Source organism: Notolepis coatsorum (assembly GCF_963971535.1).
Source record: "Notolepis coatsorum genome assembly, chromosome: 6".
Classification (NCBI taxonomy): Eukaryota; Metazoa; Chordata; class Actinopteri; order Aulopiformes; family Paralepididae; genus Notolepis; species Notolepis coatsorum.
This window is the reverse complement of record NC_140170.1, coordinates 111,233,833-111,257,265: the sequence shown is the minus strand read 5'-3', so window position 1 is coordinate 111,257,265 and position 23,433 is coordinate 111,233,833. Positions and strand designations below refer to the sequence as shown.

Here is a 23,433-nt window from a genome sequence, read left to right as displayed (position 1 = left end):
CATATAGAGAAAATCAGATTTACAACACAAGGCCACACAGATACCTTCCACAAAACATGGCAGCCCTTCCTATCTCATTTCAAAACCCATATGACTCCTTCCAAACTTTGGACCCCATGACCCCCCTCCTTCCCCCATCTACCTTCCTGACACTGCTAGCCCACGTATGGCTGGGGAGATGGCATTGTGGTGGTCTGCTAAGGGTGTTAAATTTACTTTCCATTTTATTTGTTTTACCATCTGGAAATTACGCTACTAAAATGGAGAGTATTACTTATATTATATATTATTATTACTGTCTTTCCTATTTATATTTGTTCTTGTTTTCTTTTAATTTTACTTCATTTCTTTTTGCGTAGTTTTGTCTGTCACATCTGTATTTATGTTTAATTATTTAAAATTTATTTTATTTTTTATTTTTTATTTTACATACATGTTTGTCGTCGCCCTCACTGGGTGGGATGGGGTGGGATTAGGGGATAGGAATGGGGAAGGAAATGGAAGTTGTATAATTTGGATAACTGAAATGTATAAATCTGCATAAATTCTTCCAATAAAAAAAGATAAACCATATATACAGTATATATACATATACATACACACACATACAGTATGTATATATGTCTATGTATGTGTTTGTACGTATATATATATTTATGCAAAACTGTCACAGTTATTATTTCAGTTTAGGGGGTTTGTTACATTTTGTTTGTATCTATTGTACGATAAATAAATGTTGTCTGTTTAGTAAAAAAAAAAATTGTTGTATTATCCCCTCAAAGTTATACAGAACTCTTTGTTATAAAAAGATCTAAAAAAAAACTAAAACTAAAATAAAACACACAGACAGACAGAACATGACACTATGACAGTGTACCTGTGGATGCCCTCAAATAAAATAGCAGTTTCCTGATAGGGCAGGTCTACAGAGTGACAGATGATCTGATAGGGCAGGTATACAGCGGGTCTACAGTGTGTGTGTGTGTGTGTGTGTGTGTGTGTTCTACAAAATGCTCTTGTTTCTTCTTCTCAAAACAAGCAATACCCTGGTGTCCTTCCTATGAAGGATACATTGACAGACAGTTAGTACACACAGAGAACAGACTATGGGGGGAAAAACAACATGACATTCCATGACACCGGTCAGTCGCAAGCAGCAGAGACAGACCACTCTGATATGATGCCCTTTCATATTCTCAGCGCCCAGGGCAAGTTCTTGTATCAGGGCTGATCTGAACTGCTTTTTCCTTTGATGCTTCCAACACCTGGAATGGCCTCCAACTGACTCTGAAGCTGGAGGTTCTTCCTTCTCTTGCTGCATTCAAAGGTATGATCTCCGACCACTGTGTGTCGACTGTCTTAACATATTTTTATAGTTTATTCTTATTTATTTACATTTACATGTGCCTATATGTATGAATCTACTGATAACTGTGTCTTGTTTTGTAAGCTGTCTTGAGGGTAACCTTAGTGTCTCTCAAGGTTGAAATAAAGGTTTGAAAAAACCTTTATCCAGTCATGACCGTGGGCAACATATTATATATATATTTGGATGTTCTTTGTGGTGACTACAAGTATGCAGTGACTGAGTATACACAGTGTCAATCTATAACTGACCATCCACATCTAGTTAGTATGCAGTGACTGAGTATACACAGTGTCAATCTATAACTGACCATCCACATCTATAGTTAGTATGCAGTGACTGAGTATACACAGTGTCAATCTATAACTGACCATCCACATCTATAGTCAAGTATGTTGGATTTTGATGTTTGATGAGATTAGATTAGATTTAGTCATTTTAATGGTATTCTACTGGTATTCAATAAAAAAAAATCTAAATCCACTGAATGGTAGGCGGTATGAGCTTTTAGAAAAGCCACTGCACCCTCGGTCCTCAGTGGACAGTCCTCATGTCCTCCCATACTTTGGGGGGGGGGGGGGGTTGAGGGAAACAGAATATCTGATGCTGGACTTTTATTTTGCTGCCAGCATTTTCATGACAATAACACACTCTTTGGACCATTTGTAAACTTGGCAAAGCGCAAATACGACACCCGACTACCGGTACATTAAATATGTGTTTGTTTACATTGAGGACAGGAGAGGAACCAAAACCTCTGTGTTGTGAGCAACAAAGTGTAATAACATGAAAGCATGAAGCCAACAAAAATTAAACGGCATTATGAAACAAGATAAGTCTGCCTTTTTATCTAATTGGGTTTTTAGCCCTAGTTGCACTTCTTCTTATGTTTATTTCATGTTTTTAACAGAGCATGAAGGCATTGTGTATTACTGCACTATTTCTTGTGAAATACATTTGAGTGAAACATTTCAGAATGATTTAACGTCTAAGAAAAAAGGTGGGTCCTGAGACTGGACGAGCTGAGAACATTTCTTTCTCTTTCATGTATATACTATATACTGTATATGTATACTGTAACTATTACGGATTGCTTGTTTATCTTCTGATGCTATGGGAGGTTGTGACCCCTCTCATTATCAGTCCTCTGCTGTCAAAATCAATTGTTGTACTTCCTTTGAGAAAAATAAACTCCAACCCAAGGGCAAAACCCACAAAAAAAGTGCCTTTGTTTCGATTTGTACAACATCTCAACACATAGTGTTGTGTACACATTTAGTGTATGTATGTGTGTGTGTGTGGGGGGGGGGAAATAATTTATTGCCAGGGGCTGGGGGGTTGATGTTGCTAGGGGGTTGATGTAGGGCCCTATGAAATCCATTTTGATCTTTTCCTGTTTTCAGATTTGAATGTTCCTGTTTTCGGATTTCTCAGATTTGATATTTTTTATTATTTAACCCAAAAAAACAATACTAAATTATGTTTTTAACTAACTTGAATAACAGTAAACAGAGTCTGCAAACAGTGCCAGTGCAGTTCAATGTTCAGTGCCAGTTCAGTTGAGTTTTTAATTTAATTTAATTTAATTTAATTTAATTAATGTTAATTAATATATGAAAACCAATGTATGTATAATTAAAAAAAGATTTAAGCAAATTCCACACCATTCCGCGATAATTCAGAATTGGCTGGAGGGTTGATGTTGCTAGGGACTGGAGGATGGTGTTGCTAGGGGATTTAATGAATGAGTATTCCCTGCCCCGTACTGTAGTAATGAATGAGTATTCCCTGCCCGGTACTGTAGTAATGAATGAGTATTCCCTGCCACGTACTGTAGTAATGAATGAGTATTCCCTGCCCGGTACTGTAGTAATGAATGAGTATTCCCTGCCACGTACTGTAGTAATGAATGAGTATTCCCTGCCCGGTACTGTAGTAATGAATGAGTATTCCCTGCCTGGTACTGTAGTAATGAACGAGTATTCCCTGCCCGGTACTGTAGTAATGAATGAGTATTCCCTGCCTGGTACTGTAGTAATGAATGAGTATTCCCTGCCTGGTACTGTAGTAATTAATGAGTATTCCCTGCCTGGTACTGTAGTAATGAATGAGTATTCCCTGCCTGGTACTGTAGTAATGAATGAGTATTCCCTGCCTGGTACTGTAGTAATGAATGAGTATTCCCTGCCTGGTACTGTAGTAATGAATGAGTATTCCCTGCCTGGTACTGTAGTAATGAATGAGTATTCCCTGCTTGGTACTGTAGTAATGAATGAGTATTCCCTGCCTGGTACTGTAGTAATGAATGAGTATTCCCTGCCTGGTACTGTAGTAATGAACGAGTATTCCCTGCCTGGTACTGTAGTAATGAATGAGTATTCCCTGCTTGGTACTGTAGTAATGAATGAGTATTCCCTGCCTGGTACTGTAGTAATGAATGAGTATTCCCTGCCTGGTACTGTAGTAATGAACGAGTATTCTTTGCTTGGTACTGTAGTAATGAATGAGTATTCCCTGCCTGGTACTGTAGTAATGAATGAGTATTCCCTGCCTGGTACTGTAGTAATGAATGAGTATTCCCTGCTTGGTACTGTAGTAATGAATGAGTATTCCCTGCCTGGTACTGTAGTAATGAATGAGTATTCCCTGAGATGATACTTGTTCCTCAATGATGGATCATTGGGAGCTATTAGGGGTTAAGTGTCTTGCTCAAGGAAACTTTGAACCGGGAACCTTCCAATAACCAGACAACCGCTCTACCTCCTGAGCCACTGTCGCCGCTAGAGAGTGAGTGAATGAGTGAGTCAGTGAGAGTGTATGTGAGTGAGTGTGTGTGTTTATGCGTGCATGTGTGTGACCCTTCCCTGCAGCGTCCGTGGAGAGGCTGAGATATCTAACATTAGGGGAGCAATTAGCAGCAGCTGTTTCATCATCCTGTCTCACCTTCCTCTCTCTGTCCTTACCTCCCTTTTCTCCCTCTCCTCCCTAACCCTCTCTCTCTCTCTTCAGTCCAGGCCAGTGTGACTTCAGCGTGACATCAGACGATCATCACGAACAACTCAGAATAGGCTAATGATAATGGGTCTCATTCTCGAACGAAGTTAGGACAAAATATTTCGTCTTAGCCAGATTTCTGCCTATTTAAGAGTTCAAGTTCAAGTTCTTTAATAGTTGTCATACAGAAGTACAGAATACTTTCATACAAAATGCTTCTTACTGTTACGCTCCAGAGACTGTGCTAGACAAGATAGTATCAAATAACATAATAACATAATATAGCATGAATTTAGAAGAAGAAAATGAGGTCACAGTGTTCGGTATAGACATATGTACAATGTTCTGAGTTACCATATAATATACAATACACAATACTATGCAGTGTACTAATGTACAGTACTATCTAGTGCAAAGCAGAAATGGGATGAGGTACAATTTTAGGTACAATTTACAGTAAGGTGTACGAGTTGTAGTGCAATCCTTCATCCATAAATATAAAGTGTGGGGAGTGGGTGCTACAGTGTGTTTGTTTAAAGTGGGTGTGTGCTATAAGTGTGTGGAGTGGGTGCTACAGTGTGTTTGTTTAAAGTGAGTGTGTGCGTGTGGATGTGTGTGCTATGTGCGTTTGGTGGTTGTTGTTGTGTAGTGTTCATTCATTGTTCGTTTAGCAGCCTGATGGCCTGGGGATAGAAGCTTCTTCTGAGTCTTTCTGTGCTCGCCTTGAGACTCCTGTATCGCTTGCCTGACCGCAGCAGTTCAAAGAGGCAGTTGTTCGGGTGACTGGAGTCTTTAATGATTCTCTTAGCCTTGCCCTTGCAACGCTTGTAGTAAATGTTCTGGAGGGTGGGGAGCCCCCCTCCAATTGTGCGTTCGGCTGAACGTGTCACTCTTTGTAGTCTGCTTTGGTCTTGTGCAGTGCTATTCCCAAACCAGGAGGTGATGTTGCCGGTCAAGATGCTCTCTATTGTACATGAGTAGAAGTTCTTAAGGATCTTCTGGCTGACTTGGAACTTCCTTAGGCGCCTGAGGAAGTAGAGGCGTTGTCGTGCCTTCTTCACAACACTGTTAATGTGTGTGGTCCATGTCAAGTCCTCGGATATGTAGGCTCCGAGGTACTTAAAGCTGTTGACTCTCTCAACCGGTGCCCCGTCGATGCTGAGGGGGCTGTAGTCCTTGACCCCCGACCTCCTGAAGTCCACAATCATCTCCTTTGTTTTGCTGACGTTCAGGGAGAGGCTGTTTTCCTGGCACCATCCCGCCAGGACCTTGACCTCTTCCAGGTAGGCCCTCTCGTCGTTGGCAGAGATCAGGCCCACCACCACTGTGTCGTCAGCAAATTTGACGATTGTATTGCTACTCCGCTGAGCCACACAGTCGTGTGTGTACAGGGAGTAGAGGAGGGGACTCAGAACACAGCCCTGGGGGGCCCCTATGTTGAGGGTGATGGATGAGGAGGTGCAGTTGCCTGCTCTCACCACCTGGGGTCTGCCAGTCAGGAAGTCCAAGACCCACTGGCAGAGGTCATAGCCCAAGCCCAGGTCCCTGAGCTTGGCTATGAGTATGGAGGGGACTATGGTATTGAATGCCGAGCTGTAGTCGATGAATAGCATTCTCACATAGTTCCCCTGCCTCTTGTCCAGGTGTGATGCTGCTGTGTGCAGCACATGGGATATGGCGTCCTCCGTGGACCTGTTGGGGCGGTATGCAAATTGCAGGGGGTCCATGTTGATGGGGAGGGAGGAGCAGATGTAGCCCTTTACTAGCTTCTCGAAGCACTTCATGGCTATGGAGGTGAGAGCTACAGGGCGGTAGTCGTTGAGGCAAGCAGGCTTGGATTTTTTGGGTACAGGGATAATAGTGGACTTCTTCAGGCAGGTGGGGATGACAGCCTGTTCTAAGGACAGGTTAAATATGTCAGTGAATACTGGGGCCAGTTGGTCGGCACAGACTTTTAGGACGCGGCCGGGGATGCCGTCTGGACCTGCTGCCTTCCTGATATTCACTTTTTTAAAGGTCCGCCTCACCTCATGCTCTGTTACCCTGAACACTGCGCCTCCATCAGCAGCCGACCCCCCCCCCCCCCCATTGCCGAGGCTTGTGAGCTGGTGTTGTTATTACCAGCATCAAACCTCGCATAGAAGGTATTGAGGTCATTTGCTAAGGAGATGTCACTGTTCAGTTTGAGGGAGGCGCCTTTGTAGTCTGTCATCGTTTTGAGCCCCTGCCACATAGCTCTAGAGTCAGCTTGTTCAAACTGGAGTTCAATTTTATCCCTGTAGCGTCGTTTGGCCTCTGACACAGTCCTCCTTACGTTGTATCGCGCCACCTTGTGGTCATTCATGTTGCCTGCCTCTAGGCCGTCGTTGTATGCTTTGGTGCGCTCTCTCAGAGCTTCACGGACGGATTTGTCTACCCAGGGTTTTTGATTTGGGTAAACTTTCATTTTGGTAGTGGGGATTGTTTCTTTCACCCTAGTACAAACATAGTCCAGCACTGTCTCCGTGTAGGCATTAATGTTATCTGTGTCGCGGAACACATTCCAGTCTGTGTTGTGAAACACTGACCGGATCGTATCCTCTGACGTCACATCCCATTTCTGCACCTCTCGCGAGACTACGGGAGTACTTTTAATTCTCTGTCTGTACTTCGGTGTAAGAAAAATTGATGCGTGATCTGACTTACCGAAGCCACTATCAGAATGAGCCTTGTAGCCACCTTTAAATTGCGTGTAACAGTGATCTAGGATGTTACCGCCTCTGGTGTTGCAAGTCACATGCTGATAGAAGTCGGGCAATACCTTTCTCAGATTGGCGCTATTGAAATCTCCCAGAACTAAAATGGCGGCGTTAACATTCGCCTCTTGGATTCTATTTACCTCGTCGTGTAGTCTGGAGAGCGCAACCTTGTTGCTGGCTTCAGCTTGCGGTGGAATATACACTCCGACCAGGACGATCGCCGTTAACTCCCTCGGGAGGAAGAAAGGACGACACTTGATGGTTATATATTCCAGTTCTGGGGAGCAGTGGTTGGATAATTCCTTCACGTTAGTTGGGTCACTCCAATTTTTGTTCAACATGAAGGCAATACCTCCTCCACGTTGTTTACCGGATTCTGCTGTTCTATCCTTGCGGTGAATGAAGAAATGATCGGCCGGTTGGATGGCGTGGTCTGGGACTTCTGGCGCCAGCCACGTCTCGATGAAGCAGAGAACGTTACAGTCCCTAACGTCTCTCTGGAATTGAATCCTTGCTCGGATGTCGTCTAGTTTATTGTCTATTGATTGTACATTGGCTAGCAATATACTGGGTAGTGGTGTCCTGTGCCGCCTGGTTCTCAGCCTGTTACGGACTCCAGCTCTCTTTCCTCGCCGTCTGGGTCCTTTGTCCCTGGGGGCGAGATCCGGTCCTGATGTCCTCAAGATCTCAACGGGCCATTGTTGCGGTTCAGAGAGCTGATCCAGAGAGTAATCCAGTCGGTAAGTTTCCCGTAATCCAATGTCTATAAGTGACTGACGGTCATACACATTAAATGCACCTACTGTTGGTACAGACAAAACTCTTAAAACTATAAATATTAACAAAAGTATGCACAGTCTCGACGGAGCGCACAGACAGGCAGCCGGTCGTAGCGGCGCCATCTTTCGATTAGACATATTAGGCATATTAGGGCTGGGAGTGGGAGTCTTCAAATGTTCCTGAGATCTTATTTGAGAGCAGATCTAAGAGTGCTGAGGAGCACACTTAAATATGCTCTCAGCCCACGATCAAATCTCATGATTGATTGACTAATTTAAAATGTTATTATAACTTGACAGACTGTGTTCTCATAGTGATTCCTTCACGTCAACGCTACAGGCCTCCTTGGAATTAATTACTTAATCATAATTAAAATAAATATGACAATATTTGTACGATAAGAAATTACGAATTTGATGTCGGAAAAATAAATAATATGGATTCATCTGATCACAGGGCAGCTGGATTAACCATATCTGAACCAGCTATTTTGGACAAATAATTACTCAGATATTCAAACACAATTATGCAATTATTGTGAAATGATTGAAAATAATAATAATTGAATGCCTTCTGTGGAATTTGTATTTCTTATTTGTTACACATCTGTTTTAATGATTAATTATATACATTTGAAAGAATGCAGGTCAACATGCAATGTATCCCATTGATTGGTATACAATGGGACAGACCTTTGTTTGATTGATTGATTGAAAACTTTATTAACAGATTGCAGAATGGGTACAGTACAGTACAGCTCAATTACATAAGGGGATGCAGACCAGAGAAAGAATTTCATCTTGTTTACATCAGGGTCCCCCATTTTCAATTCATCATAACATCACACATGACACAGATACAGTACTGCTACATCTATACATTTATGACATACCAGATTTGCAAATACAGTACTGTTTGTGATACAAAAAGAGTCCAGAAAAGAGAGTACATTTGACGTAGAAACTGTTGGAGGAGGTTGGGTAGGGATGGGTGAGGGATAGACTTACACTGTACAAGCAAAACTGTACATTGGAATATTGACAAAACCATACTTGGTCATTTACTGTACATTGGAGGGGGTTGATATAGCTATAAACCTGCATTCCTTCGAATATATCATTAATCAATTAAACGTATATTGAAATACACTATATAGCCTATACACCAACACTGAAATGACAGTGGATAAATAAATAAGAACTAAAGTGGAAATAGACTGCATTAATATTCCATAACAAGTCTTGTGTGCGCCTACGAATGAACAGTAGCCTATGCTTATGGAATAATAAGCCATACTGCGTTCATTCATTACGCCCGCCGTAGGCTATATATATTATATGTCATTCATTCATTCATATACAGTACTGCGCGCGCGCGCGTGTGTGTGTGTCTGTGTGTGTGCGCGCTGCGGCAGGTGTGTACCGCGAGCTGTATATGATGCCAATACATTAATCGAATCTAGTTTTGATGGGCGCAAGCGTGATTACGAAACCTAGCCGCATTTCTCGGAGACGCTCTCTGATTGGCACTGACTGACGCTAGGTTTCGTAATCACGCGGCTCGCAAAGCACTTCCGCCATTCCATTTCACACAGCTGCGTCACCAGTTGCCTTATAAGGAACTATGGAGGCGGTGTTTTGTATGCAAATGAGCTGAACGGGAACGCGCTTTGGAGTTTACGACAGAATGCCATTCTCCAAGCAGATATCAGATCATATAATTTCTGCGACCGTTTCAGCCACTTAAGACATATCTCCAGCACGTTCAGGACTCAGAGTGTACTTGTCATAGATTATGTCTCAGTGGTTCCAAGATAAGTCTTCCAGAATATATCTTTGGAAAAAATTTCGGGAATGAGACCCAATGACTTGCTGATGGCTGCCGAATTGACTGCCAATCCCAATGCCCACTACAAAGTGATCTGGATCTCTCTCTCTCGTCCTATTTACAGAGTTAAAACACAGGTATCTGTGTTTATCCTGCTTTACTCGGAAGGGGATATCTTTCGTTTTGCCACCTCACTGGGCATGAAGTACCATGGAAGACAGCACAGAATACCAACCGTTGAATTTAGATCCTCATATTTACACTACTAATGAGACTCTCTCATGTTGGCTCTGTGTCTCTCTCTCTCTCCATGTCACTCTGTCGCTCTCTCTCATCTCTCTTTCTCCCCCACCACCACCACCACCACGCTCTAAAAAAAACCTCAGCTCGGAACTAGGCAAAATCTGCATATGGCTCGCTGATAACAAACTATCATTACACATGGGCAAAACAGAGTCCATTCTCTTCGGTTCAAATAACAAACTCAGCAAGACCGACGGCTTCTCAGTTGCAGTGGGTGAAAATATTGTCACAAGGAAAGACGAAATTACCTACCTGGGTTCCATCCTAGAGGCAAATCTTTCCTGTGACAAAATGGCATCCAATGTAATAAAAAAAGTCAACCAACGAACTAGATTCTTGTACCGGATCTCCTCTCTGGTAAACAAGAATACCCTGAAGACTCTGGCAGGAGCACTCATTCAAGGGTACTACGACTATGCGTGCACCTCATGGTACCAAAGCACCTCAAAGGCGCTTAAAACAAAATTACAAACATCACAAAACAAACTGGTCAGACTACTACTTGACCTTACCCCCAGAACCCACCTCACCCCTGCCCACTTTGACAACCTAGGATGGCTTAGAGTAGACGACAGAGTACAGCAACTTGCAATGGGCCTGGTCTACAAGATACACTATACGACTAAGGTACCCATGTACATGTCAAAATACTTCCCAAAGGTCAGTGAATACCACAACCACTACACCAGAGGAAGCTCAACAAATCATGTTAAACCCAGATTCGGCTCAAACAAGGGACTAAACACGTTTCGCAATTATGCCACATCAATGTGGAACGCCCTACCCAAAGCTGTAAAGGAATGTGAATCCCTACCCACATTCAAAACCGCTCTTAAAGAGCACCTACGTGAGGCTGCAATTCGAAACTGGCCACCGTAAATGCCCAAAACCCCCACCACCTCCTAATAGACAGTCTCCTCCCCACCGCATGTATATATTCCCTCCCCGCCGTATGTATATTTCTCTTCCACCCACCCACCCCCTCCTAATGTACAGTCCCCTCCCCATCATATGTATATACTCTGTCAGGATCTAGGGGTAACAGTACTGTATATTTGAATACCGTTTATGTCACAAATGTATCAGTACTAAATACCTATATGTCCCTATGCCATAAATGTCATGTATGTTGTGTATGTCATAAATGTCTATATGAATTGAAAATGGGGGACCCTGATGGAAACAAGACAAACGTCTTTCTCAGGTCTGCATCCCCTTAACAATTGTGTGTATTGAGCCGTACTGTATTGTACCCATTCTGCAATCTGTTAAATAAAGTTTTCATTCATTCATTCTACTGTACCTGCTTACAGAGCCACAGCCTGAATAAAAACAGTATGTCCATCTGCGTCCCGTAGGGAGTGTGAGGTTTTCATAGCTGTGGATATCACAGGGCTCCCTGAGGTGTCAATCACAGAGCTCCCCTGGACATCCTGTGTTCTCAGAGGTCACAACCCTGTCGTTTAGTTCCACAGAAATCTGCTACTGTGGCGGGCACAGCTCCTGCAGCGGCCTCATATCTATCCTTGGGTTTGTCTTACTGCTGTTGGATTAAACGTCCTGCTATGTGTTGTTGGCCCATGTTTTGTGTGTTGAACACCACTAGTTTGGTAATTATAGGCCTACAGCTCTCCTCTGGTTGTAGAATTCAAAGTGTTGCAGTTGGGAGCGCGTGCCCATTGGGAATGTGTGCCAGTTCAGAACCGGGCGATTGCCTGGCCCCCGGAAGTGCTGCTTGCAGCATCGTATTCGAAACATGCCCGTCTGGAGTGCACGCCTGTACATAATGTGTGCCCTGTTCGTAACTTGCAGGATTCTCAATAACCGCAGATCCAATCCACTTCACACTCAACACTGCACTTACTTGGGCCCTCAGCAATACATCCACCAAGTCAGATGAACGGTTCTCACGATATGCGGACAGTCAGGAGCATTACGGCTATTTCAATTTATGTGCCACCTATAGGTCAAATGGCACCACATTTGTCATGGTCACTCAGACATGATACCTCCAGAAAATGTGGTTGCAATAGCGCAGCTAATAGCAACACTGTATGGAATATCAAAAATCTAACAAATAAACTTCTTTCGGCTTGATCCAGAGATTACCTGTACCAAATTTGGTGATGATTAATTAAATAAAATGATGTAGATGAAGAAAATAGCAATCCCTATTGCAATCCTTATCTCCTTGTTTTCATCTACATAATTTCATTGAGCTGTAATTAACACAAGGATTCATCACTGGTGGCCATATTCAAACTCATTAACTCGCAATAACTGCCAAACTAAATGAATGTGTGCAAAACACATAATAATAATTGTGCCTTGGGATATTTATGAGATTATGTGCAAAATAAATCAACGTTGCTTTTTGGTAAAGTGCCCCATTTAATTCTCAAGTGCTTTTAGGAGACCAGACCCTGGTCAAAATAATGATGGAGATACAAGAACTGCTGATCACACTGTCCCTGTTGGGTTTTCTCTCTACTTCATATAGGAACACAGTGAGAGTCTCATTAATCTCAATCCAAAACATCCAAAACGGACCTGACTAACTAATAGGCATAATGAATTAAATATGAATTCTATTCACTGCAAGCCATCAGTTAAAACTTCCTTGCTGATGTATGCACTTCTAGTCATTTCAAATGCAAATGATCATCATGCAGGATGTTTTGCAATGTGTGTGTGTGAGGCATGAAAGAAGTGCTATTCTGGAATTTTAATGTGTTTCCTTCATCAGAACCAGTTCACATAATAACTTTGGAGGGGTGTGGGTTAGCGAGGTTTGCCTACACACCTATGTTTCAGTCAACGGCTCGTCATCAGGGGAGATTGAAACGTCTGTTTTTTGACATAACCCTTTCACTACCACTACTAGGGCTGACCTTCGAATATTTTTTGGAATTCGAAGCTTCAGGGCCGAGATTCGATTTTAATTCGAAGCTTCGGGGGAAAAAAATAAAATAAATATATATATATATATATATAATTATTATTATTATTATATATTTTTTTTATGTTGTGGGACTTGTACAGCACTTTGTTCAACTTTGTCAGTGCTGTAAATTTGAAACCTTTTTAAATCTTAGACAAACGAAACACTTTCATGAAATATTGTAAGCCGTCATTTGAGGCTTTATAAAAGCAGCACAATGAACACAAATCTGTCAGTGCCGAGTCCGACCTCATCTTAAATAACAAACAGCATTGCTTGTTGTAGTTAACAAAGAGAGGCAGAGTTGATTTAGCAAAAAAATTAAAAAATGTTAAGATACATAATTATATTTTTATTTTTTTTATATTCAAATTTTATTTTCATATTCGAATCCCATGCCCATCGAACGAAGCTTCGAAGTGAAAGGGTTAACCTTCTGTAGTGTGGTAGTGAAAGGGTTAACCTTCTGTAGTGTGGTTGTGAAAGGGTTAACACTTTGTCGTGTGGCAGTGAAAGGGTTAACCCGTTGTCATGTGGCAGTGAAAGGGTTAACCTTCTGTACTGTCACAGTGAAAGGGTTAAAGGTCCCCTGTCTTATAAATTGTCTTTTCCAGTGTTTATCATTGTTTTCTAGCAATGGGGGTTTGTATCAATGGGGTCTGTTTCTCTAATTTTCATTTTGGCTCATCAGTCTAGTCTCGAGTTCACGAGATCCTCCCTCACTCAACTAAGCCATTCTGATTTGACTGTTTTGCTGACGTGAATAAGGCACACAATTCGCTCAACAACAGAGTGAGTGGAATTACTTCCTCAAACGGGTTGACGTGCGTGGGTGCAACAGAGACAGCAGAGAATGAGCGAGTGAGAGAGAGGGAGAAAGAGAGAGAGAGAGAGAGAGAGAGAGAGAGAGAGAGAGAGAGAGAGAGAGAGAGAGAGAGAGAGGGAGCATTTACACACAACACACAACCTCACGACCGGCGCACGGGGATGGGGCTTCTCCACTCGCATATCACTGTCAAAATATCATTGCGCACCGTAGGGCTGGGCGATATGACCAAAAACGTTATCGCGATAAAATTATAAAATTATTTTCATATAATTCGATATTGATAATTATCGTCGATATAATGTCTGTCAAGTTTAATTAACTTCTAATATGCTGCTGCGAATGTCTCAAGTCGAGTTGATGTCGTCATCAGTCCTCGCACGTTAGCAGTTAGCCGACAAGCGGAGTATCTCATGACAATAAATATGACACTAAAATACTCTCTTCCGCCACAATATATTGAAACGACGTCCACTCCCACACTATTATAAACGTGGCCTCAGAATTCAAAACACACACATACTCGGCACGTAAATATATAAAACAGTGCCGTGCAAGCTAGTTAACCTAGCCAGCCTGTTGCTTCTACGCGGTGTATTCCATGACAATGTGCTAAATATCACACTAAAATACTCTCTTCCGCCACAATATATTGAAACGACTACCACTGTATACCCCCACTACTATAAACGTGGCCTCAGAATTCACCACACACACATACTCGGCACGTAAATATATAAAACAACGCCGTGCAAGCTAATTAGCCTAGCAAGCCTTGTTGTTGAGAGTGAGTCCTACCGCTCTGGGTCTCCTTCCGGGTCTCCGTCGATCTCGGCCATCTCCTTCACTGATTGGTTGTTAGCTGTTGTGCGTAGCACGTCATCACGTAAGGTTGGTTGTTGTTAGTGAGTGTGCTGAGCCGAGGCTGAACGGAGCCAAGCTTGGAAAATCGATATATCGAAACTTTGCGACCACGTTTCATGTTTATTTTCGAGGAAATAATTTATCGCGATAGTTATCGTTATCGTTTTATCGCCCAGCCCTAGCGCACCGTATTCCGATCCGTGCAATAATATTCACAGAGGTATATATTGTCATTTGAAACAAGTTACCAATGCATTGTCCCATGGGATTATGCCCCCCTGCGGCGAAATTAATTAGTATCCCCTTCAATCTCTCTATCCCCAGGCCATCAGGCTGCTCAACGAACAATAAACACTATGCAACAACCATCAAATGCACACAGCACACACACCCACACGCACACACTCACTTAAACAAACAACACACTGCAGCACCCACTCTCCACACTTTAGATCACCTAAACACACTTTACACTTTATATTTATTGGTAAAGGATTTGCACTACAACTCGTACACCTTACTGTAAATTGTACCTAAATTGTACCTCATCCCATTTCTGCTCTGCACTATATAGTATTGTATATTAGTACATTGCATAGTATATTGTATATTGTATGGTAACTCAGTTACTTCTATTCTGCATCGAACATTGTACATATGTCTATACTGAACACTGTGACCTCTATTTCTACTTCTATTTTACATGCTATACTATTTTATTTCATACTTATCTTGTCTAGCACAGTCTCTGGAGCGTAACAGTAAGAAGCATTTTGTATAAAAGTATTCTGTACTTCTGTATGACAACTATTAAAGAAACTTGAACTCTGTCTGGCAGTGCAGACTGTGGGTGACTGTCACTCAAGCCCAGCCCAAATCAGCTTGAAATCTTGAAGTGGAAAAATGGTGCTTTAGAGTACTTGATTAGAAATACAAAACAATTAATTGTTTTGAAAAAACTTTACAGATGTGTTCCATAGACTCACAGGAATTGTGTAAAGTTGCCCAAATAGTGAAAGGAATAGCAAGACATGTCCCCTTTAACAATTTGGTAGTGTGGTAGTGAAAGGGATAAACATGAAGTAGCCAGAAAACCCATGTGCCTTTTCCTCTGTGAGTAGAACCTGAAAACAAAGGTATCTTTTTCTTTCTTTTTTTCTTATGAATATTCTACCTTTGTTGGCCATAGCCGTCTCTATGATATCCAGTGTTGGGTCGTCCTCACAAAGGTCATAGGGCATGTTGCCGTCAGAGTTGACCGCTAGCAGGTCTGCTTCACTGGAAGAGAGAAACAGAGAAATAGAGAAGGATCAGAGTACAAAACATGGACACAACAGTCATATGGAATATTGAGAAATAATGATATGGTGCCTTTGACTATCCCAATATTGAAAATAATCTGGAAGAGCAATTTTGGTTAAAGATAATTGCTATAGTGTGAATTTGCCATTAGCCACCTATGCATAAATAAAAAGGCACGAGGCTGTGCAAACAAACAAATGTACGTACTGCTAAGAGTCGGTAATGACAAGTCTAGGATAAATGCAGCGCTAATGGACAATTCATTTCTCTCTGCCTTGTCAGCTTCTCTAAACACACAGGCCTACATAATGCACTGGTTTCACTAAGTACATTTCAACCTGGATAATTAATTATTGCTTCTAATGACTTTGTTTGCTTGCCAATCGTCGCAAACGTCAACGGATAGGTACGGATAGGTGTGTGTGTGTGTGTGCATGTGTGTGAGTGTGCATGTGTGTGTGTGTGTGCGCATGTGTTTGTGTGTGCATGCTTGCGTGTGTGTAATACATTATGTACAGTATTATCTTACTGTGTGATGAGTATCTTGACCAGGCCCGCGTGGCCGCAGGTCGCAGCAGCATGCAGCGGAGTCCACAGCTCATTATCCTGGGCGTTCACACTGGCTCCACGACCCAGCAAGATCTTCACCATCTCTTCATAGTTATCTATACAACACTGCATGGACACAGGGGAGGTGGGGGGGAGAGTCTTGAGGTTTTTAAAATGTTCACTGAAACTTGGATTGTGTGTTCTCTGATGAAACAGCAAATAAAGACACAGGAGGGAGGCAGGGGAAAGATGGAGAGAAAGGTGGTAGGGGAGAGGAGAAAGGGGGAGGGAGGGAGAGAGAGATGGGGAGGGGGCAATGGAGGGATGTAGAGATGGCAGTGGGAGAGTGAAAGAGAGAGAAAGAAATAGAGGGGGAGATTTGACATTTGCAGGCCTGTTCAGATGAATGTTTGGAGTTTTAATGTTCAGCTCACTCGCTAGGAGCAGCTGGGTAATGGACAGCACACGTGGTGGGGGACTGATAGAGAAGCTGACAGTCTGTGAGACCGAGATGAGACTGTAAGCTTTTCAACAGACGCATACAATGTTTGTGAGCGCAGAAATGCATGAATAGAGATTGTGATGCTGTTATAACTCAGCGTTATAATGATGATGATATTGAGACTGAGCACTTTTTTCGACACCTTACACGATGTAAATCAGGGCGCCTGTGTGGAAAGAGACATCGGAGTCACAGCGAGGAAGGAGAGACGAGACGTGGAGCCGCTGTAGTCTTTATGACCTTTGTTCTCTCGACAGCGTGTTCCGCAGCATATTGTCCGGAATACATTAAGTGACTCTGGAGGCCTCCGTCTTCCTGACTTCTAGCCCAGTGCGTGGGCTGAACTGATGCGCGGCAATATCGGAGACACACATTGCAGGCAGCACACGTGTAACTATGCATCCATGCTCTGACTCACACCCACAGACACAAACACATACCAGCACAGACAGAGAGAAAGAGAGAGAGAGATAGAGTGAGAGAGTGAGAGAGAGAAAGAGAGAAAGACAGACAGAGAAAGAGAGAACGAGACGGATCTTCAGGGAGACAAATAACTAAAGTATTTTCCAGCTGAGACTGGGTGTGATTAAGCGGGCGGGGAGGGAGGAGACATTTTCCCCGGACAACCGGCCCGGGAGCAGACGGTGGCACCACCAGCTGCTTCCTCCATCAGGGGCCTAATGGGAGTGAACGCAGTGGGACCGCAGTGTCACAGAAACAACGGTGGTTTGAGACGAGGAGGAAAACAAAGCAAATGGGAGACGGGGCGGAGGCAAATGGGAGACGCGGACAGAGTGGAGTAGGCGGAGGCAGGCCTGTACGACGCGGACAGAGTGGAGTAGGCGGAGGCAGGCCTGTACGACGCGGACAGAGTGGAGTAGGCGGAGGCAGGCCTGTACGACGCGGACAGAGTGGAGTAGGCGGAGGCAGGCCTGTACGACGCGGACAGAGTGGAGTAGGCGGAGGCAGGCCTGTACGACGCGGACAGAGTGGAGTAGGCGGAGGCAGGCCTGTACGACGCAGACAGCGTGGAGTAGGCGGAGAGAGAGAGGGAGCATTTACACACAACCTCACGACCGGCGCACAGGGATGGGGCTTCTCCACTCGCATATCACTGTCAAAATATCATTGCGCACCGTATTCCGATCCGTGCAATAATATTCACAGAGGTATATATTGTCATTTGAAACAAGTTAGAGAGTCTTTGGCTGAACGTAGGGCTGGGGGGCGATATGGCCAAAAATGATATCACGATAACGATATGATAATGTTATATCACTCGATATCGATATTGTTATAAGTATTACAAAATAATTCTTTGTCATTGCCACCATCTTTAGTGTTACAGCCCCTCACACGCTGCAGCTGGTTTGAAAGCTAAAGTAAACCGGCTTCTCTGCTGGCTGTGGCTAGCAGCCACAGCCTCTGCTTGGTGGACTAACCACCGCACATGCTGTACGCTAAGCTTTTTCACTAGGGGCACTTTTTTAAATACAAATTTTACCATTATAGTGCAAAAAAATATGTTCCTCCTGCCTCATTACTGTGGTCCTTTTAAGTGCTTTTGTTTTCAGGTCTGTATCTTTTATAATGAACCAACTGAAGTATTACCACAGCTGCAAACATTTCTTCTTTCATTGATAACAGTGTATTAACAGTGTTCATTAGGGATGGGTATCGTTAGGATTTTATCGATACTACTACTCTTATTGATACTGCTTAACGGTTCGGTACTTTATCAATACTCTTATCGGTTCTCTTTGATTATTTTGCAAGAATTCTTTTTTTTAAGAACAGAATCGACATTGCCTTATTATTATTTTATATAACTATATTACTGCACATGGCTACTTTTTGATCAATTAATACAAGCAGTCAGATAAATTAACTATTTTGGGACTTTCTATTTTATTTAGAAGTTCTTAAATCAGAATGTCCCACCCAATACTCAGCTGTTAAAAACGGTTCAATACTCCATTTTATTAGTAGAGATACATTTAGAACAATAGCCTGCTGCTGTATTTTCCATGAGTTGAGTGGACGCATGACCGGAGCAGTGTGTGTGTGTGCGCGAACACGCTTTGCGTAGTGGGCGTGTCAACAGTGTCAGCTGAACTTGCACCAAACAAGGCAGGGAGATAGTCAGACAGACATCCCAGAATTATTTCATAATACAATGTTTCTGAATGGATATTTGGATTAAACCAAGTTGTATGCAGTGATGAACGGTCTTTCCCCGCGGAACACAAGCTACTTAACGTTACACGGGTCGCGCTATCTAACGATAGCCTTTCCGAACGTTTCATTTTCTCCGCTCTGCTCTGCTTCAGCGCGGACATTACCTATCAAGTACCCGTATGCATGTGTGAGTGTGAGCGCTTTAGTGTGTAACTAAAACAGCCCCGCTCCTGATCTGGCAGACGGAGAGAGACAGAGGGAGGGAAGATATAGAAAACGGCCAACAAGATTTGCGACGTTTAAATTCCTCGGGAAAAAAGGAGTGAAATGCGAATGAGAGGGTTGAAATCCGTACTCGCAAAGGTGTGCCCAAATATTTGTCTCCACTCGCACAGGCCATACAGTAGGGCTGCAACTAATGACTATTTTGGTAGTCGACTAATCTGTCGATTATTTTTTCGATTAGTCGACTAATCGAAAAACAATTATATAAAATAAAAAAAAATAAAAAAAATATAATTTTTTTATTTTTTTTGCATTACCTATCTTTGTGAAAGTGGCTTCTCAGCTCTGGTCCAGCTGAAGACAGAGCAGAGGAACAGATTGGACATTGAGCATGACCTCAGAGTTGCTTTGAGACTCTTGTCAGGACCAAACAACATCCCCAGTTATCCCATTAGTTCCCCCAAACTTACTGTCGGTCTGTTATGTTAAGCTAAGAAGTCTTCAGCTGGCTGGACCAGAGCTGAGAAGCCACTTTCACAAAGATAGGTAGTGCAAAAAAATTAAAAAATAATATATATATATATATATATATATATATATATATATATATATATATATATATACAGGGACCGAAACTAGAGAGCGCCACCCGCCATTTGCGCTCAGTTTTTACGTTTGGCGCCTCCCACTGAGACGTCTGAGCGCCGTGTGACGGGCTATCAAATAGTCATGTGAAAACCGAAAATCATGATCCAATTCTTTAGCGGAGTTCTCACTCGCTGTCTCAGCCGACATGAAGCGCGCACCACGCACTGCTGCTAGCCCCTCCCCACCTGTTTCTGTATGCCTGCATGTAAACAGAGGCTATTGCCTCCGAGTCACCGTGACGTTAGTTAGCACTGCTGCTGCTGCTAATGCCTGCATGCAAACAGAGGCTATTGCCTCACTGTGACGTTAGTCTAGTCAGTGTGGGACCTTTGTGAGATAACGTTAGCTACCGTTACAAAATGACCCAGTCAACTATTCACTTAGTTTAATACACGAGGCATTGTGTAACGTTATCCAGCCGGCTAGCTACGGATAGCTCCCGACATCAACAAATCCTCCAGCAATAGTCCAGTGCATAATACCTCCGTTGGCTAGGTAACTAGTCACTACGAAATGTCGCAGTAAACTAAATAGTTCACTGAGGCGTTGTCCCAACGCCATCCAGCAGTAGCTACAGATAGCTCTTGGCATCAATGTCCTACAACAACAACATGCGTATTCGAGTCCCTGGTTTACATCGCATGAGTGAGGGCTGCTGACTAGGGTCCAGGTGCAGCGCCGGAGAATTCTTTTGCATGCTGAATGTAGCGTTTAGGGTCCAGCTGCACCCCGGAGAATCCTTGCTGGAGCTGTTTGCAGACATCGAGGTGGCGATGTCTCGCAGATAACACAATCACAAGTATGATTATATAATATATATATTTTATTAAAAAAAAAATCTATATAAAATAATAATAAAAAAAATTTGTATCAAAAAAAAGTTGGCGGGTAAGAAATATGCTTGGCGGGTAGATTCTTCCCATCTACCCGCCACTGGCCGGTGAGTCAAAAAGTTAATTTCGCTCCCTGTATATATATATATAATAATAAAAGAAAAATGTATGACTAATCGACGCAACAATTCCTCGTCGACGATTTTTTTATATCGACGTCGTTGCAGCCCTACCACAGTATATAGGGGCAATTTGCAATAACCTCTTCGCACTGTACAGCCCTGACATGTGCACCGTGACTGGAGACTAGCTCTGCTAGCACACATAGCCTACTGTGTACAGACGGTTTCAAACTGTATTTTAAATGAGAAAGCAAACAAAATAAATGGACAAGAAAAAAATAAATCTCAATTTGGTCAGTATTGTCATTTGGACAAGCAAAGCCATTACTTTAATTTGCAGGCAAGAAAGACAAGTCTGTCCACTGTATCTGGTTTTAAAACTGCCCTGTTGCAGGTCCAAAAGAAGAAAAAAAAATGAAAAAAAAAATGTTTTTTTATTGATATTTTTTTATTATCGATTGATATCGATTATTAAAATATATCGCGATAATTATCGTTATCGTTTTATCGCCCAGCCCTAGCTGAACGTGCTCTTCATTCTGGCTAGCTCCTCATAGAGGGGGTGGGAGGGGTTCTCCAGGATGGCTTCTAGCTTTTTCCTCATCCTCCTCTCAGCCACCACCTCTAGATAATGCAGCTCACCACCCACTACTGAGCTAGCCTTCTTCACCAGCTTGTTCAGCTTGTTGGAGTCCCTCGAGCTGATGTTGACCCCCCAGCACACCACAGCAAAAAAGAGGATGCTGGCTACAACCGACTGGTAGAAAAATAGCAGCAGTCGTTTGCACACGTCAAACGACCTGAGTCTCCTCAGGAAGAACAGCCTGCTCTGTCCCTTCCTGTAGAGGGCCTCAGTTTTGTCCGACCAGTCCAGTTTTTTGTTCAAGTGAACTCCAAGAAACTTGTAGGACTCCACCATCTCTACCTCCTCTCCTCCGAGGATTATGGAAGAAGGGGGACCCTTCCTGCCTCTGCGGTAGTCCATCACCAGCTCCTTTGTCTTGCTGACGTTGAGTTGGACATCCACGAAGTCGGAGGTGTAGAGGGTAAACAAGAAGGGTGACAGCACGGTACCCTGGGGAGGATGTAGGTGATGGCATCCTCCACACAAATGTTTGCCTGGTAAGCAAACTGTACAGGGTCCAGGGAGTCACTCACCAGGGGCTTGAGGTGCTGCAGGACCAGCCGCTCAAAGGCAGGGCTGTACACTGCGATGATATCGTCGCGAATTGCCCCTTTAATTGGCCGTTGCGATTGGTAAATATTATCTGGGGGCGGGCTTGCGAGTAGTGCTTTCAAGCCTTGGATTCGCATTTCACTCCTAAATTATCCAAGGCGTGTGATGACGCGATGACGTCACTCACGCGAGCTGAGCAGTGAGCACTCAGCAGGTATGATCAGCGGGAACAATCGACTGAGCACTCACTCTGATAGACTGGCTGACTGTCTGATTTAGCTATGAAGAAAAGTAAAGTTAGTATTGCTTAATATTTTCGACGCGTTCCACCTCCTATAGTGAGCCGAACTGAACTGAACTCAGACACACGGAGAGAGCTGCGGCGTCTGCTCCTCCTCCAGCCCTCTCGCACCCGTGGCTGTTGTAAACACTGGGACCTCGGTGAGCCTGCCAGCCGGCTAGCTACTGATAGCTATCAACAAATGCTCCAGTAAGTCTAGTAGTGCATGATAGCTTGCGTTAGCTTACTGTTCAAAACGAAACGTCCCATTAAACTAAATAGTTCAGATAGCTCCGTCCTGATATCAATGTCTTATAACACTGAGTCGATGCGTATTCGAGCTGAGGGCACGCTGAATATAGTCAATAGGGACCAGCTGCAGCGCCGGAGAATCCTGGCCGTAGCTGGAGGCTACAGTATAGGGCCCAGCTGCAGCTCCGGAGAATCCTGGCCGTAGCTGGAGGCTACTCAGTACACACAGACAGTGGAGCTGGTTGCATATAGCAAGCATTTAGACTTGTTGCGTGGTGGCGATGTCTCACAGATAATACAACTACAAGTATGATTATATAATATATATATTTTATTAAAAAAATTTTATATAAAATCATTTTTTTTTAAATCAAAAACAATCGATATAAATAATGGTAAATTGTTATTTAAAAATGTGCCTCTAAAAAATATTTTTTGCCCCTAAATTTCTCATTTAGGGGCAAGTGTGCCCCTAGTGAAAAAGCTTAGCGTACAGCCCTGAAAGGTCTTCATGACGTGTGACGACTGATGTCAGAGCGACCGTATACAGAGCAAGGAAGCTAAGTAGCCTACTGCAAACTAGCTAGTATGCTAGCTGTCTACGTCTCATGATTGTGCCCCACATGGGCAGAGCACAACAGTCAGTAGAGTAGAACAACATGTCACCTCGTTATCGCTTGCTGACAAAGATCAAAGGACCCTTTGCAGGCGAGTGACCGCAGACGG

The 23,433-nt window shown here is 43.1% G+C and overlaps 1 protein-coding gene across 1 annotated transcript in view; it reads right to left on the bottom strand.

Moving 5' to 3' along the window:
• The window catches only part of ppp1r16b (protein phosphatase 1, regulatory subunit 16B), a 269,179-nt gene that overhangs the window by 32,384 nt on the left and 213,362 nt on the right, over nucleotides 1–23,433 (bottom strand). Inside the window, exons 4-5 of the mRNA XM_084316669.1 lie at nucleotides 16,471–16,616; nucleotides 15,814–15,917 (exon numbers count right to left, since the gene is read on the bottom strand). Of these exons, the coding sequence (XP_084172795.1) occupies nucleotides 15,814–15,917; nucleotides 16,471–16,616 (250 nt within the window). The remainder of the gene's footprint in view (nucleotides 1–15,813; nucleotides 15,918–16,470; nucleotides 16,617–23,433) is intronic.